The sequence below is a fragment of the Mycteria americana genome, chromosome 2 (assembly GCF_035582795.1).
Source record: "Mycteria americana isolate JAX WOST 10 ecotype Jacksonville Zoo and Gardens chromosome 2, USCA_MyAme_1.0, whole genome shotgun sequence".
In the NCBI taxonomy this organism is placed as follows: Eukaryota; Metazoa; Chordata; class Aves; order Ciconiiformes; family Ciconiidae; genus Mycteria; species Mycteria americana.
In genome coordinates this window covers 161,021,922-161,041,300 of record NC_134366.1, presented here as the reverse complement: position 1 = coordinate 161,041,300, position 19,379 = coordinate 161,021,922, and the positions used below count along the sequence as shown (strand labels likewise).

General features: G+C 38.6%; 1 protein-coding gene across 8 annotated transcripts in view; it reads right to left on the bottom strand.

Moving 5' to 3' along the window:
• Positions 1 to 19,379, bottom strand: part of COL14A1 (collagen type XIV alpha 1 chain) — a 253,923-nt gene that overhangs the window by 216,370 nt on the left and 18,174 nt on the right. For all 8 annotated transcript variants that reach the window (XR_012774563.1, XM_075495203.1, XM_075495201.1 and 5 more), the window contains one exon: positions 22 to 177. Coding sequence is in view for 7 of the 8 variants with exons in the window: in XM_075495203.1 (XP_075351318.1) it covers positions 22 to 177 (156 nt within the window). In the remaining variant the exon portion in view is untranslated. The remainder of the gene's footprint in view (positions 1 to 21; positions 178 to 19,379) is intronic.

Here is a 19,379-nt window from a genome sequence, read left to right as displayed (position 1 = left end):
AGAAAAAATATGGCACCTTACCTACTCTTGTTTTCTCAGATCCCACATTGAAAGCGGAAACCAGATTTTCCAGAAACAGTCGAACAAGTCTGAAATTGAATCTGCCTATACTCCAAGAACCATCTACCAGTATCACAATATCTGCAATTGCTGGAGTTTTACAGGTAAACAGGCTTCCTGTAAATCATTAAAATGAAAACAATATTGTTAATTCAACAATAAAATTGTAACTCAATAAATTTATACCTTCCTCTTCCCACTAAGCTTAATACTTAAAGCTTTCTTCCCTGGGCAAAGCGAGAAATAAGCAAAATCACTAAATGCATTTGTTCTAAATTCAGTAATAAAACAGTTTGGCCATTATCTACTTCAGTTCTTCCATTAAGTTCTTTCATTCTAAATTATTGTTGGGAGACCCATGAAAAAGAAATGTTCCTTCTAAAAATAAAATACTTCAGAAAGAAAAAATTAACTGTCGTATAACACAATCAAACCAGCAGTTCATTTTCATTCTCAAGAATATGCATACACAGTATACAGTTCATGACACTTAACCTTAGGTGTAGACAATGCAGAGAGAGCTACCTAGAGATGCAGACATCCAAAACAGTTATCAAGACCCCTTTTACTGTCAACATAGAAAAGCAGGTATTTCTATACATCTCAACAACTCTATAGAAAAACTTCTTCAGCTGCCATTGTAGACTTCTAAAGTTAGAAGTGAGTCTCACCCTGGGAGACTAGAGTAAAACTGAAGGTCAATTGAGTATGCTGTATTAAACCTAAGTAGGAGGCAGGCAATACAGCAAAGGTAAAATGCAAAGACCTCAGATTCAAATTCACAATCTCTATGAGAACTAGCACCACATGAAGATTTAGTCTTACAGATGTATGGGAAAGTACAGAAAAATAAAAGAGCATTAAAAAAGCAACGGAAAAGACCTGATGAGAATTAGCAGAGATGCATGTTAATAGTCTCTAAGGTTTAGCTAACCAATGGGGAAATTGGAGAAAATGGGAATAGAGATTGGACACAAATTGCAGGATAAGCCAACATGAAGGTTTTTAGGGATACAGATTCTTAAGAAATTGAGAGGCCCAAACAAAAGTGCCACATTTAGTTTGAGAAAATGGCAGGAAGGGAAGTAAGAGAAAGGAAGAAGTTTCCATAACCTCAGAAAGAATTGCCACATCCCACAGAAGTGGCTGCATGACTGTAAAAGTAAGGTTGCTGAAATAATGGATTCATATTGTAGGGAGGGAAAACTAATGAGTGATGTTACACAGGTATACCAAACAAGAGCTTTTATTTCAAGTATAAAAACAGCAAACTCCCCACCAGATTGACTACAGAATAGGTATGGAAGTAGGAAAGTCAAAGTAAAGCATTTTAGTTAAAAAGGTATCATGCGTCACAAACCATTTAGGGATGAAAACCATGTCCCTGAACACAGTAAAAAACCTGCAGATTACTAAAGTAAGCTGCAGCCCAACTTTTATCTTCAATTTTTTCAGGATCCACTACATAAATTAGTTGACAACGAGTACTAACACCTAAGGTGGTACTAACAGGAATCACTGAGTACGTTGTTGGAAACAAACTGATCTTGAGCAGAGATGCTCAGCAAATAAAAGAAGTAATTCAGTGAGAAATAATCAAAAAGGTGCTTGCATTAGCTCACAAGCAGCTCTCCTGTTACAGAGATGGAATAAACCACACAGTTAGTAACTTAAAACTTTAACACTATATTATTAATGACAATCTTTTCATTAAAGACAAAATGATAGTCTCACAGGCAAAAACAATCTGATGTGCAGAAGGACATCAAACAATTGGTAATAATTAAGAGTTAGATTTGTACTGTAGTGTAAATCCACTGAGCAAGAAACCCAATCCATAAAGTTACAGTTAATGTCTTAAACGTACACTAAAAATGTTTTTAGAAGAGCAGGGAACATATTCCTACGTGCAGCTAGCAGTGTAGAATAAGTTCTAAACACATGACAAAAATTCCACTTACAAAGATGCCAAAACAAATATTTTATTTTAGTTTTTACAGTACAAGACAACACTATTTGAATTGGCAACACATTTTAATGTATAAACACTAGGGAACATTTAGTAAGCATCAGAAAAATGATCTTAAATTGGAAGATAAATCCAAAGGAGGTCCAAATCTTTATATCACTGAAGTCAACAGGAAAACTTCCCTTGATTTCAGCAGGACTGGAATATGTTTTGTGATTTAATAGGAACTTACTGGTCATGGCAAAATTCATGTTTTAAATATCTTTGCCAAATAAACTTCCTGTTAATCAGCCTGCATTACTTGCAGTATTTGTCATGCATTAACACGGAGTTCAATTGTGCCATTCTCACATTGGCCATGACGAGCTTCTTAAGCTTCAAAAGCACAATTGGCAAAGTAAAACACTACTCAACACCAGTAAGAATCATAGAACTGGACCCCTGATTCACATCCAAGCAGCTGTACTGTTGCACAGATGTACCTTTTCAGTATGATCCCAGCAGTTTAATCATATAGCCCAATGAGGATAACAGGATTTGTGGGGCTGTATTTCCCTTCTCTACTTCTAAAATCTTATGCTTACTATGAAACCCAGTTAGTACCCTAGGTCCTATTCATTTCGTATCAACACGTTTTGCCTATAAGGTTTCTTTAATCCTGTAGTGATGGCTTTGTGAATAAAACCTTTTATTGGTTTTAGCAAATCCACTCAGTGCAGCAAAACCCGAAGAATAAAGAAAACAATAACGGCATTCCTTTCAATATTTTATTTCCACATTATCAGATCAGTGCAAATAGTATCATTCAATTATTTTTTTGTTAGAATAGCATGTGTGGTTTGATCCAACATTGTACTGCAATGCCACAGAATGTGAAAATTTGATTCGTTCTTCGTAGATAGGAGATACTTGTTGAATCTTTTCTGCATAAAACATTTAGGTTTTGTTACTTCTGTACACCCACTATTTGCTTATGTTTTCTCCTTGTTGTACTTAATAGAATTGTAGAAAGTTCCCTAAAATGGAACAAACAACAGTGAGATATTAAACAGAATAACATGCTGTACAGAAATCTTAAAAACCTGATAGGAATACAAACACCATATCATCCTAGTTTATAAAGTTAGTCTAAAAGACACAGCGTGTAGCAAATAATTTACACACCCCACAGAGGTTAGCCAGTTTCCATTACCAATTCTAGCAAATGTCTTTTTCAAGAATCTTTCCATACAACCATACATGGTCATGAATTCCTATAGGGTTTGAGGATAATTTTGAACATTTCAACTATCTAAATGTAACTTTAATGGCAATTTTCTCAAAAACAGTTCTTAAAGGAGCACATAATTCCATATAAAAAAGCTTCCAAAACTCAGTGTTTTAGCCCACTACAAGTTTCAATACTGTGATCAGGTTGTGCTTATTTCCCTTTTACTCAGTTATCAAGAAAACAGTAGTGAGAGAGAAGGTACCACTTTCCTCTGAATTATACAATACTCACCAGTTTCAAGAACAGGACAGTAGGGAGGACACCAGTTACCTAATTTTGTGTAATGTTTCCCAATGTTATACATATAGTGTTATTCTACTTCAAGTGCTGCATTCCACAACAAACAATAACAGAGCCCGCAATTTTTAGGTTAGAGAAAATGACAGAATTGCAAACGTCCTGAAGTCAGAAAAAGAGCTTATGTATTTTGCACCAGTAACTGCCTTCAGTGCATCCACCTACAATGGGTGGAGGAGTTTGATGGGGAGAAAGTAAAAAAATTAATGGACTTTCTATATCAAATTAACAATCTTCCTAGAGTTATTCAGCAAAAGGAACTTGCCGCTCTGCCAGGAAACTAACTGAAGAGAAGGGTCTTGGTCTGCTCTTTTCTGCATGTCACAAATGAAGGCATAGGCTCAAAATTTCACCTCCAAAGACACCAGCATACAACTAAAGGCTACCAGCAATGTATTAGGACAAGATATTTGCCCAAAACCTGCTTCAGTATTGCCAACAGTCATATTATCATCAAGAATTTTGGTTCCTTTGTTTCAGGGAAATCTTGCAAAGAATAACCAGCATTGAAGGAATTTTGCATCTACCAAATGAAGTTTCCTGCCTTTGATCCCTCGAGCTGCCAGACATTCAAGATGACGCATTTGCTTACAATTCCAATGTGCAAGTGCTATAGCACTATCAAGACCCATGTCAGAGTTTGGCTGAGAGTGAAGCCAATTATGGCAACGCTGAAAAAAAGATTCAGCTAGAACTTTCTGGGCTAGAGAGACAGTTACTGGAGCCTGCAAAATGTGATCCTTGAGACATCCTATTGAAGGGAATGGAGTGCAGAGTGAGGACTGGGAGGGGCTCTGACAGTACGGGGGATGCACAGAACAAAGCAGGGTGTACAAGCTTCTGTAAACACTGACCACCTCCCTGAGGCTGCATTTTCAACCTGTTGCTATTCTTTCACACATGCATTCAGTGAGCAAGTGAGCAATGTTAAAAAGTAGAAGTTTGACCAAAAAAAACCTGCAAGCCTTACTTAGACAAAAATACAAAAATAGTAGCTGTTTGACTCTTGGCATTAATACTACTACTCTTAAAAAGTTATTTGAAAGGGAGAAGCAGCAAATACAGGCACTGCCACACGGGAGGATTCAATGCCTTAGAAGAACCAGTTCAATTTACATGCAGTTATGATCCATTTTGCAGAAACACATTTGATATTTTGCCTCTCCTTGGTATGAAACTGTTCTCATTTTCAAGAGCCAAAACACACACTTTTTCTGCTAGAAGAAGTTAAGACTATAATTCTTTCTGAGTCTGCAATATGTCGTTTCCCTTCTTACTCCCTGTCACAGTGGAAAAGTCAAATAATATATGTGGAAGGAGAGGAAGAAAGTTCAAGTAGAGGTCAGTAATAATACGGTATGAATGGAAGACTCGTTCATGGGGTAACAAAGCACAAAAGGCAAGAAGCTTGATGACAGAAGCGAGTGAAAAATATCTTGTGAATAAAGCATCAATGACAGAGAAAAGTCAGTCCTCCACAGTGACTGACAGCATCACAGCTGAGCAGAAGCACCACTGAGGACAAGGGCAATATAAATCTACATCAGCAAGATGTCACTTCTTTTAAAAAAAGGGTTAAAAAAATACAAGGACGTGAGGCAGTGTTCAGCTCCAAAATTCAGCAACTCACTAGTCCACACTTCTGACATTGATATTATTGCACTGTGCTGGTGATATCATCATTGCACTTAGACCTCAGTTTAACACATGCCATATGTCAGGCTACGGACCAGACAAATGCATACAACATAACTGCTTTTCTTTGAACTAGATCCAACCATAGCTTGAATTTGAAGGACTCAAATGCTGGAACATCATTAGGTTGAAAGAGCAGCCCAAAGAGGTTAGAAGTTTGTCCCTGCTCCCTAGAAAAAAAAAAAAACAAAATAAAATAAAGCAGCCAGCCCTTTCCCATGCACCTTGTTTTGTTCCAGGAAACTAATATAGCCCATCTGGCAGGCCTACAAATTTGTTATCTGGGGGACTTGGAATATTAAGATTTACTGAATCTGTTTTGTCTAATCATATCACATTTGACTGTGAATGCTGTAGTTCAATAATTTTGTTTCTTTCAAAAAGTACACAGCAATAAATGTTATTATAGTTAATTAATGTTATTATTTAAAGCATACCTTTTGAATTTAAAGCCACAAAACTAATTAAAGCAGTAGCCAATAAAACACATTAATTGCCTACATATACTGGTGATAATTCTCAAGTGTGAGAGAAGGAAGCATACAGCCATTTTCTATGCACCCTTCCATACACACTCAATGATAGTTGTACTTCTGCAGTAAGCAAACACTAGCTTAGAAAAACTTTCAGAACTTTCTTCCTACATCTTAATTTTTTAATTTACTTGAGAGATAGAGTAAGTATAAAGGGTAACTATGAAAGAAAGTGCTAATGTTTTCTAGCAGACCATTGCTGATTGATAGCACTGAAGCACCTGATCTCTGCAGCAGCTTCCCAAATAGCAACACTAAACTCTCTTGGTCTGTGTACCTAGATAGAAAAATATGTTTTAAAATTCCCCTGCATTTAAACTGAGAGTGCAAAACATTTATTTTAATTTCTCTTCCAACAGGCAACATGTCAACACAGAAAAAAGCAAACTACTGAAATCTTTCCTGAAATTGAGGTTCAACATGGCAAGATACTGTGTCCATTTAGCCATAATGATTTACACTGTAGATGGTCCACAACCCTCCTGTAAACTACATAAAACCTAAGAAACTCTTCTGCAGATTACAGTGATAATTCTCTGCTTCTCTTTGCTCTCAGTTCTGCAGCTGAGTGCATTAATGTTTTAAATGAAACAGCTGTCTCAAAGTCTAAATGACTTTTCAAGGCAGAGAACTATAATTTTTTATTAATATGGTCATATTTATCCACCATTCCTATGTAACAAATATGCCAGGATTTAAGAGCGTTATTTTTCCCTTTGCTTTAGTGAAGTATGAAATCCCTGAGACAGTTTTCTCTGGCTATTTAGAAGGCAGTTAATCAGGGGGCTGCAGACAAAACTGGCACTCAGAAATCCTCAACATTAATTAAGCTGTATGTATAAATCCCTCTAAACCACGATAAAGAGCTGGTCTGTGCCTGAGCTTGTAACTAAGTTACAGCTTTAACACAACAGGTAAAGCAACTGAAAAGAGCCTGCCTGAGAGAACAAGCTGCGTATCTATGAAAGTCATTAACACAGAACTAATTAAAAATTAGTTGAAGCAAACTGCTACAACAATGTTACATTACAGCCCAGCATTATAGATCCAGGTACATATGATGTTGTGGCCAGTGTGTCCAGAAAAAAGAAGACAGTGCAGTACAGTTACAGTGCAGAAGACTTTCAAATTCAAATTCCTATTTTACCTTCAAGCATTTCTTGAAATTATATTAACATAATGTAACCAATGTATATGCTTCTATAAATATAAATATGCAGTGATCTTCAGAAACATCACTAATTTTGGATGTCGTGTCAATTCACAAAAGTTCAGGATGAAATTCATGCCCTCTTAAATGTAACAATTCATCCGTTGTCTAATTAGCAGAGATGTCTGAGTGAACACCATATTCTGAAAAATCTCCGACTCGAAGAATCACAGGGTAGTGGAGGTGGGAAGGGACCTCTTGAGACTGTCTAGTCAAACTGCTCTGTTCAAAGCAGGGGCAACTACAGCAGATTGCTTGGGGCCATGAACAGTTAGGTTAAAGAGTCTCCAAGGATGGAGACTCCACAACCTGAGTAACATGCTCCAGTGTTTGACCATCCTCACAGTAAAAAAAAGTACTTTCTTTGATTAAATAGAATTTACAGTTATTTCCGTTTGTGTCCAGTGCCTCTTGTCCTTTCACTGGACACCACTGAGAAGAGTCTGGCTCTGCCTTCTTTACTCCTTCCAACGTGTACTGTATCATCTGCAAACTTGCTGAGGGTATGCTCTTTCCCGTCATCGCAGTCCTCACGTGACTGTAGGTTCTCATCTACCTCCCACATCATTTCTATTTGAAAGCTCTTCTCACCAGGCTGGCCAGCCTGTTAGCAAAGATGATTTTGCCTCACTTAATCAGATAGATCGCATCTCTTCCAAGCAGCTATTGATCCTCAAAGAGGGTCCCATCATCACAGAAACCTAAACCCTGTTGCTGACAGCAGCCGCAAAACTAGTTGTTGACCTATAGGATCTGCCCAGTCTTCCTCAGGCCCTTTCTCCTCATAAGGGGGATCAAGGAGAAGACCACCTGAACCCCCATGCCCTAGACCATTGCCCTCAGAGCCATGTAGCTGATAGTTTGTCACCCAATGCAAAGAGACCCTGGCAACAGGATTACCATAATTAGCTTCTACATATTTAATTCCTGATCTCTTAAAATACATGCTATTAAGCAAAAGCAGACAAATATTAAAACAAAAATTCCTCCTCAGAGGATTTGATTTTGTGGTTGGTTAGTTATGTCTCAATGAGTATTTAACAGAAGAATCCCCAAAGTCTGTGCCACTGCACTGTATTGAAGTCCTGATCAGTGGACTAAGCAGCAATAAACACACCACAGATATCTTTTCCTAAGTGAGCATTAAGGATAACCTTTGATTTTCTTTTCCTCTAGTTCACAGATTTTCAAATTTCCCTCATCCACTAAATTACTCCCTATCATAAACAAATTACTAAATAGCCGTGCTGCATATTTTTCCCCTCAGGCAGATTACACTCATGTCTTCAAGCCTGCAACATTTCTTTCTATCCAAGATTCCAGTCCCTTCCATTCACTTATTATTTCTTTGACCTTGTACTTACCGTACTATCCAGCTAGACAGATAAACAATGCATATAGGCACATCAGTTATGCGATATCATATATGGTGGATAGTTAAATCTTTAAACTACAGAAGGACTAATAACAAATCTCAAAATAATTTACTGAATATTTTCTTCCATTCAATACCATTTATAGCTACTTTTCTTTACAGTGTTTCAAAGGCTTTAAAACAAAATGACAAGTCTTATCTCCAAATCCAACTGCATTTTTAAAAAATAAAACCAAAAATCTAATGCAGAACCTTATCCTAAAGACTTTAGTACAGGGATTTTCTTATTAATTTCACTCTACAGAGGAAAGCAATTTTTTAATCTTTAATTTACACACATATGAGAAAAACACTAATCTGATTTTACAGAAAAGTTCTGCACAGGAAGTAATAAGACTCTAATGATTACATTGCATATGATATTTTTTAAAATGTCTTCCAGAAACAATGGCAAATTCTAAATCTGTAAGAGTGAATTTAAAATTTACACTGAGGAAAAGAATTAATTAATTAATTGATTCTTAATAATTAAATAATTAATTAAAGAATTAATTAAAAATTATTTTAATTAATCAAGACAAATTCCTGGCTGCTACCCAACGTATACAACTGTTATGGGAGCTGTCAAAACCAAAGGAGAGTCCTATCACAAGGTACAGACTATGCTTACACATCTGAGTTTATTTTTAGTTTGGCCAGTAGCTATTTAGCAATTTACAATAGCCATAATCAAAATGTAACTGCTGGCTCTTAACTAAAACCATGTAATTCAATATGCACACATATAGTTAAACCACCCTGATGCCTGAAAAGCAGGGTGAGGGCAACCATATAAAAATTTATTAAAATAGTCCTATGGAGCTCAACAGAGGATCTTTTTCATTTTTTCCAAAGAAAAAGTGTTCAATATTCAATAAATACTTATTCAATAAATAATTTTTCAGTTGTTCTTGCTCAGTTTTTTTCAATAAACAGTAAGTGTTGCATAATTACATTCTACTAGATCAGTTTTAGGGTTTCCCTCCTGCCATCTGTTTCCTATTCCCAGATTAATAAAATACTAACAGTTGCAAGGCTGGCAAAGGACCTGTGATTCTGTTGAGACAAAACACGAGCTTCTGAGTTTCATTTTCCTTTTTTAAGGTAAACAGAACTGCCCCATCAAAGTCATAAAAATATCTCAACCAACCTCTAACAGATACATCATTATTGCTTGCAACTGATGCTTTATTACTACTTCTTAGAGAATAAAAAAACACTAAACATTATGAAGCTCCTAAGGCAGAAACTTCTGCCACAGTTTGACACCACCTCCCTATCCCCTAGGTATCGAGCTAAATTTGGATGTTGAGTTTGAAAGGTCTTGAGGGTAGGGTGAGGAGAGATGAGATACAGGGTAGTGAGACGAGAGATGAGATACGAGTGGTATTTCACAGGCCACAGCCAAATTTAGTCTTCTTGAAGGAGCTACCATCCCTATGCTCACAATTACAGTTTTCCTTCCTTTATCATTGAAAGATCAGTGCAAAAGACCAGAAATTCTACCATACATTTTTAACCACATAAACTAACCAAACCCAAGCAAAGACCCTGCCGAGACTAACATTTACTTCTGAAACAGCTGTCTGCACCACTATGCAGCCCTAATTCTGCTAACTTTCCTGCACACAAGGAAACTAAATATGCTCAAGCATCCAGCTGGTGCTCTAGAGAAGCTCCTTTAAGGATTCCAGGAGAGCCTAGTACAAGAATACCACCACTCCACTTACTGGGGAATAAAGAGCCGAACACTTCATGAGCCAAAGACACACACAAAACCCAGCAGTCAGGCAAGGAAAGAGGACTCCCTCATTATATGCAGACAGACTAGTACAACCAGTACAGCTAACCAGACAGGAGAGAACACCTTTGAGGTGGAAAACATGGACCACTCAGCCAGGTAAGTAAGGTCTGTTTCAGCTACTAACCAGCACTTCTTTAACCAAGGGGCATAGCTCAGTTTAACCAAGGCTTACTCAGGACACAGGGCACCAGGGAAAGGGTGCTTACCATGAGACAGCCCAGAATCAGTGTGTCCTTCATCAACAGGTCCAGAAAGAACATGAAGACCCTCAGATTATGCAGTGAGGGTGGAAATGACCCTGAAATCACCTCTTCTCTTTACAGGCTCCTGCTTAATGTTGATCAACAATGTTAGTATCAGATGAATGAGACAGACTGTGAAACAAGGCTCCCCCCCTCTCAAAGTGTAAGGAACATCCTTGAAAGGGAACTTGTACAGCAGACAGCTCAAAAGCAAAAGATTCAGCACCTTCTGGTTGCATTCAAGACAAGGCCATCTCAAAGATCACAGTTCCTAAAAAGAGATGCCAAAAAGTTAACCTTAATCTCCCATTTTGTTGTCCAGAGCACAAAGCAATGCAGCTTGTTCATCAGGGTGTTCAATACAACTGGAATGCAAATCCACAACAGATGAGTTTGCTGATGAATGCACCAATCCTTTACAATCATAGCTTTCTTACAAGGGGGTCTTGGTCTTGCACTTCAGTGTTTATTAATGTAGGAAAGGGTGCTGATGCAGTCTGCTATCACATCACCAAGCTTTTTTGACTATCCCTTCAAGGTTGCCACACAGATTTTAAAAACTGAGCAGAGTTTGAACTTGTTACTATGTAGCTTCAGTTTCAAAGACTAGATAGTGTCTCCTATGAAAGACAATCATCACTCATAATATACAGAGATATTTACCTAGAATATACATAGTCATGAGCAAGCCTACAGACTTCAAATTACAAGAATTCATGCTGCCAGATGATGAAGAACTGTTAAGGAGTGTCTCAGCATAGTAGTAACGAAAGTATTTCAACAATGAAACATGTCAACACAGACCCTGAATCTGACTTAAGGTAACAGTCTCTTGCTGCCAGCAGAATCCAGCCATGCCAGTGTGCTGTGGATTGGATGGATGCTCAAGAGCTAATGACTTGAAGAGACATGAAAAGCACTCTGAAGAGAATGAAAGACCATTCATTCAGCTAAGCTTCTATTAATCAGTCATTCAAGAATGTGAATAACAGTCTCCCCCTTCAACTAAGAATAGATTGCACAGAAAAAGGTCAGTGTCTTAGGGAAAGCTACCAAAGAAAAAAAGAACCCAGACAGGAGGTTTTCAGCTGGTAATGATTCAGACTTACCAAGCACTGTACTTATTTACTGTGCAGAGATATGAGGACAAACATCTTCTAACTCAAGGTTTATGAACCTGAGGATAAGCATCTTGTAACTCAAGGGTTATGAACCTGAGTAGTTCTGATATTAGGAGCCCGATCACTTTATGACAAAATTGAAACTTACGTTCAGGTCCAATATAGGCTAAGTCTCTTTTTCTACTCTGAGAGAGTAGAGAGAGAGCTATAAAGCTTTTTTTTTTTTTCCTGAGCTACAGATTCTCTAGATATCTAAGTCAACACTGTGTCTACTTTTCAATGAAGCAGATGCATTCAAGGAGAGTTCTTAAAGAGGGACAGGGAGGGAGACTGGATAACAGAAAGGCAATCTGTCCAATCTCCAGCTTCTGCCTGGCCTGGAACACTGTATGAGGGGTAAGGCACAACCACAATCATTTATATGATGTTAACATACTGACAGATGGAAGAAAAACAGTTCCTCCTACAGAAAGGAGGAGCCAGGAGATAAGTGGAATCCCTGGGTAAGAATGGAGACTGGCCATAATTTCTAATGCCAAGCTTTTTATTTTCTGAACAAAGCAAGAGGTTGTCTGGCATACATAAATTGAAGAAGGTAACCAGCAACCTCTGTGTTAATACTCAATCTCAAACCAGGCTAAAGTAAATAGACAAAACTTTTCACAATTTTACAGATATCCAAAACAGACAAGGCAGTTACAAATATGAGACCCTTCTGATGTTAAGATCAACCCCTCCGCCACCAATCTCTATCTCTCTCTCTCTGTTCCTCTGTCTTCCCTGATCTCACTTCAATCAGGGATTCCTTCTGTCAGGATGAAAGTGCACGACTCAAAGTGAACCCTTTCCCAATTCCAGCCTTCATAGCCAGTTTTGGGTCTTTAGTTTCAAGCTTGCTTTCTCTCAAGAACATATTTGTCTTTATTCAGATGATTTCAACACACTTGCAAGTAAACTAACGGCTATTTAGTTTGGGCAGATGGCAGACGTAAATGCTGCAATCTCTAAATGTAGCTTGCTTGGTTTTCTCCAAAGCAACTACCAAAATGATGGCAAAGGAAAAGCATTTAAGAATTCTGTCCATGTCAGTGCTGATACTTCCTATCAGGTTTTCCAGCCGTGGGAGGCAGGAAGCAGGAGTCTGCCGAAGGGTCCTGGCCAGGTCCATAAAAGTATTGTCATTGCAAAAGGAAATCCAAGTTGCAAGTAGTAGTCAAAGGATACAAAAGCTTAGCTATATCCTCCAGAGAAATTCATCTGATGAACTCCTGGAATAAGCATTGATCATCCACAGCACAATGAGCTAAACTTTCCACACAGTAAAGGGGAGTTTGCCCAAAAGTTTCCTTGCAACAGATTCCTCCTGTAAGTAAGTCCTCCAGTGACTAACAAGGAATTTCTAATGTACAAAGCTCTGCATGGTGGCTCACAGCTTTATAGACTAGCTTGGAAACTTAATGGATGCCTCTCATCAAATTTTACCTTCTGAGAAGCACAGAAACCAACATGGCTTGGATGGGGTATCCTAAATTCATATGTCAAAGAAAGCAATGGTATACTCTGACAAGTCTACTTCATCTCCTGTTTTTAAACAGATATTTGCATCACCTGAAGTTGAGAAAGAAGATGTCCATGAGGAGTCACATAGAAGAAGAATGGAAAGCCATCACTCGCATGGCACAAGTTAAAAAATAGTCACTGCCAAAAAAAAAACATGCTCCACCAACCTAGCATGGATGGGGGCCTGCTGATAGGGTTGCTGGGGAGGTTCTAAGTGAGGTCCAGAGCAAAGATCTTCTAGCACCACAACAGGATGGTGATCTGACCAGCAGTGAAACCACTGACACACCAGACTGGCTGCAGGCATTTAAGTGACAGTCCTATTGGTAAAGATTAGATGGTCAGGTGCTGCTTTCACTAGTGAAAGCTGAGACAGGATGCATCATGGAACCTCTGCCTAGGCTAAGGTTGGGCAGAACAAAGCCAAGTGAGTCCAAAGCCAAAGTGACAGACTCTGAAACCAAAATTGGTCTATAAAATTATTCCTGGGCTAAGCAGCTTCAGAGTGGTCAGAAGAGTGTGGTGAGGGGAGCATAATTATGAATGCTTGCCAAAGCTTTGTGACGGTCCAAAATGTTCTCAGAATGCTGCAGCATGGTCCAAGCATTCCCCAGTCTATTCAAGGGAGGCATGGGGATCTGAGGCCACCCCTCTAAAGAAGCACAGATAATAGATTCATTTTTATGTTCATATTACCTTTGATTAGCAAATGCTAGAACAAGCAGGTATACACCACACACACAAGAGCTATTCACAATCAGGTCAAAGGATTGCACATCACTGCATGCCACGCAGTGCTGAAAAGCAATTTTGGTAAAGACTACTAAAATCCTTGTCAAGATGGTAAGTACAGAACTCAAAAGTAAACTGAAAAAAAAGCAGTCCTGAAGTAACTTAACAGCCTACACAGAGCACATGTCCCCAGCTGTGAGGCAGTTAAATGACAGCAAACGTGCATCCTGTTTCATACATGACAAGGTAATGCATCTACATACCCTCTACAGACACCGCAAAGATGAAATACTCAGGTCTCAGTTTGATGTATATACATCTTTTAGGGAAATGTAGACTGTAGCCTACATTTAGACAAATCCAATCAATAGTTCTAAACTTCACTATACTTTTTGATGCAGACTTTAATTTACACATGTCCAAAAATGAACCCTATCATACTGAAGTACTCCACACGTTTAAAGAACTAACCATACCTCCAAAGTAGGAAATGCATCTGTCCCTATTGTGCAGCATCTAAGAAACTGATGCTAAAGACTAATGGCCAGGGTTATGTCTACACTTTGTAATGGAGGATAAGGTAGAAGTCCTTGAGCTAGCTAGTTCTGAGCAGGCTAGCGCATTCACCGGGGAGACTGCTGTACTGGACAACATAGCTGCACTGCTATCAGTTTTGTAGTAAACTTGGTTGCATCTAGTTCAAGCAACCCTTCAATGTTATACTGCACTGCATTGGAACAACAACAAAAAAAGGTAAGCAGAAACTTTAATTAAAAAAAAAAAACACTGATCAGCAAATACTAATCATGGAATTATCAAAAGTCACAAGATACCACCCTGGTGACCTTGTGCTTTACCTATAACGTAGCCTTGGGCCAAGTAATTCAGTGTTTGCCTCTTGTATAAGTACAGTATAGACCCAGAAACTAAACATTAATTACAGGGGTCCCATCTTGCTGGTATCTTCCAAGATCAGCAACACATTTTTATAACTTGTACTCCCATTTTTATAACTTGTACTTACTTCATAACATGGTCTGTTCATGGTTAGCCTGGTGGGGGTTACTGCTTAGGGGGTAATGAGACTTATGGGATACAGGAAAGAGTATCTGGAGATTGTACAAGATTTAGTATGATACGTTTAGGGGAGGAACCAAAGGCAATGAAAGGGAGGGATCAAGGTAGTTTGGGGAGGAACAAGCATGCGAAAATAGAAAGATAAAGGGATAAAGAGGGCCAGTTACATCTACACAGGTGGCTGGTTAGTACTTGTTTGGCCGAGCCCTGTGCTTGATCACCTCAGACTGATCAGGACTACATGTTCAATCTTACTACTGGTTGGATCTGGGGGCATGGAGCTGCATGCTTCTACTGGGCTACAGGATTCAGTGATCCTTAACACAAGACAAAAAAGAAATCACATCAACAGTGGAAGAGCCAAGTACTTTCCAATAAACTTTGCTTTTACCCTCAGATTGGAGAAGCAGATTAATGTGCAAGGGCTAAGAAGATAAGGACTGTTTAGGAAGAACAGAATGGCACTGTGGAAAAATGCCCACACAACATAGTTACAATCCCTTTCTTCTGCTTGCTCATAATACAAGAGATAAAGTGCTCTCCAGAAAGCTCAAGGAAACACTGTTAGTAAGGCCAATTATAGGTTGCATAAAGACATAGTTAATGAGTTCCATAGCCTAGGAGTGCAGTAAGTAATAAAAAAATAGAAAAACGTCATGACTAAAATCAACATTTGCAGTTACATTAGCCAGGATGAAGTGAGTAAAATTATGAAACACGGCCAATGGAGCAGAAGTTCAGAAGGTATTCATTCCTGTGGCTTAGTCAAATACCTCATAGCACTCATTTCACACTGTCTAGTAATACTTACTGAAGCATCTGACATTAACTAAACAGACAAGTTAATAAATTAGATAATTAGTCTCTTCTGCTGAATAGTATCTTAATATACCTTTCTGCAGATTTTTTCCTACTCTGCTTAAACAGTGCCACTCAACAGCTACAGAGTGAATGTCAAAGCTTATTTGCATCAAAGGTGGTAGCAGTATTGGAAGAAGAAAGCAAATCAGTGTATTTTTCAAGCACCTCTCATTTCTATCACTATCTGAAGACTGATGTGACCTCACTGCAAGAGAAGTTATCATAGAAACCTCAGACGTGTATACCGTGTCATTTTGAGGAATGATATGTCTTTTGCATTATCTGATAGTGTGCATAGCACTTGAAGAAAAAATATTATTAAAAAAAAAAATCATTCAGAAACATTCATTTTGAAAGATTGTAGAAATAATGTAAATAATAATACGACTAATAATGTAAAATACATTGGGAAGACAAAAAAAAAATCAAAAACTATCTCACTGCAAAACAGAATAACTTTGGATATGTCTAAACAGTTTTTGCAGGCAGCTGAGAACTCCACCTATTTTCTAGACATAGACCAGGAAGCTAAAAGTTATGTTCACAAGAAAAACTACGAAAGATCCAGCACCAAAGAGCCATTGTTTCTGCATGATTCAGAACACTGGCAGAGCATGCTCACCTGAAAGAAACTGCGGGCATACTTCGTCCTATTAATACTTAGCAGGTAAGTTTCACATGACAGATGGCTTCAGGTCTCTTTACAGGAGACTTTATGATACTGAACCCTGAAAGTGCTAGAAACTTGAAATTTAAGTACAATACAACCAAAATGTCTTCTCTGTGCAGCACTGAGTAGTGAAGAAAACAAAGAGGAGAGTGGGACCACCATGTGTCAGAGGGAACTCTGACTAAGTGACCAGCCATTCTCCATTATATTTATAACTTGTATATATATATATATGTGTGTGTGTGTGTATATATATGTACACATAATAATAATAATAATAATAATAATAATAATAATAATAATAATAATAAATTCACTAAAGGTCACTAGTAACAGTCACTAATAATATTAAATTCTTTCAAAGGAAACATTTGTTTATCCTTACAGGTCATTTTTACTTTTTCCTCAAAAACTTTTATATTTAAATTAATATACAAATGCAGGAATATTAATCAAGACACATGAAGTCACTATTCAATGTCTTTAACATTAGTTCATGTTATATTACCTACATACAGATAATATAACCTGGCATCTGCACCTTTCCATTATACTTTGTGGCAGACAATGTATGGCATTACACAGCTCATTAAAAAGAGCTTCTGCAGGTTTTTTCCTATCTCTGGATAGAGATAGGAAGGGCCTAGGAGAGGCCCACTATGAATTCTACATTATTTTTCACTCACCCAGTGTCTAGTTTTTCCATTCCCAAGTTGTCCTTTCTATACCCATGACCCAACAGATCAGCTATAAATTTTCTTTCCTAAACTTCTGCCTGCTTGTCTCAGTCTTCCATGATGAGAAACTCAGATCTAGCTTTTATTGTCAGTTGATTTATCCTAGAGTTTCCTCCTGTATATTCCATTTGGGCAGGGAACTGAGGGGCAATACCCCTTTTCTGAGGTCATCCAGCTGGCCCCACACCGGCCCGGGCAGCTCGTGTAATGTTCTGCCAGTTTGGTTCCTGGCATGTGGTAAAGGTGACTGCATTAGAAAGAAGCATTTAGGGGATCTAAAAAGCTGCAGTTCTCCCAGGCTTTTTAGCTAGGCCACATGTCACTAGATTTTAATAGGAATCTGTAAAAAAAACACACCTGTCCCTAATGGACTCACTCCAGGGATGAAATGCAGTTTTCATTCTGGAAGGATGAACTAACCAGAATGTTCTGTGCTGTGCAGTGAAGGTCTCTGACCTCCCTAACAACTCATACTTACTATTTGACTATATTACATCCACTTTATGATGAGAAAGTAACTGTTACATTGCTTCATACATAAATCACATAATCTTTTATGGGAGCTTATTTCTCATCATTTTAATAGTCTACAGTTTGTAGAAGGCTTATCCTGTGAAAACTTGATTCAGGAGAAAAATCTGGTCCGTACATGCTCTATGTTGTCTTAAATCATCCCAATTTGAGATTTGCGTAAGGGAATTTCTGAACAGGACAGGTTTAAGACTGTGCAAACACTTTACTCTAGTAGAGCATTAATAGAGTGCCTCTTGTATTGGGCATCTGTGCCCAGGTTTGGCAGCAGGGAAGCTGCAGGGGTGGCCTTTTTGAGAAGAGGCCAGGGGCCGCCCTGTGCCTGTGCACAGCTGGTGGCACCTCTGGAAAAACATATTTAAGAAAGGGCAGAAAAAGCCATGCAGAGAGAGGAGGAGGAGGAAAAAAAAAGAGTGAGAAACAGCAGAGAGAACACCAAGGTCGGAGGAGGAGGTGCTCCATGGTGGAGCAGGTACTCCCTGTAGCCTGTGGAAGGGACACACTGGAGGAGAAGAAAGGTATGAGAAGAAAGGAATGGCAGAGAGAAACCACTACATCCTGATCATAAACGCTCAACACCCCTTTTGCACTGCATGCTTCCTCTCTGAAGGGACTTGGACTGAGTGTAACCTGCAGTGACAACAAGGGAGGAGGAGAGGAGTCTGGGAGGAGGGAGGAGGTCAAGTTGAGCCTGGGAAAGCAGGGAGGAAAGCTGTTGTTTTAATGTTTGTCTTTTTTGTTTCCCACTACCCACATTAGCATTTTTTAAAATTATTTTAATTGGCAATATATTAAGTAAATTTTCCCCCAGTTGACTCTGTTTGCCTACCATGGTAATTGGTAAGCAGTCTCCCTGTCTTTATCTCAACCCATGAGCTTTTTCATTCCTGTTCTTCCTCTTTTCTCTCCCATCCTGCTGGGGAGAGGAGTGAGCAAGCAGCTAGGTGGGAGTTTGGCTACTAGCCTAGGCTAAGCCACCACACCTCTCAACTAAAAAGCCCCAAAATAAAGTCCACAAGCAAGAAAACAAAACTGGCCCTCAGTCAGTGTTCTGTTGTTTTTATTGAAATAGGTGGCTAAAAACATCTAAGACACACAGAGATGTGTCTCTCTGCGGAGAAAGAATATAATCGCGTATTTGCCACAGGATATAGTCAAAACACTGTGATTCACCCCTCCCCAAAGGGATTTGATTAGAGAATCACTCGTAGAAGCTCTCTGAGAAACTGTAAAACATCTGAGAAGGCACAGAATGTATTAACCCCTGTCGCTGTACAGAAAGGCGCTTTGTACATGAGGGAGTTGGAGAAGTGCCAGGGTACAAGTACTCAAATATCAGTGTGTGCTGAAAGAAGCCGAGTCTGTGAGCTTTATCTCAACAGAGAGAAAGAGAAAAGGCTTCTGACATTATTAATGTGAGCGTGCACAGCAGTGATAAATCACTAAGCTGAAAACTGACAGGTTCTGAAAAATATAGAAAGGAGATTCAAGACTTGAAAGTGGTTGTGCAGAAGAACTAGAGGTTTCTGGAAATCAAATATAAAGTGAACATTTGATGGATGAGTGCTAGACATTAAAACTGAACTAATTTGGCAC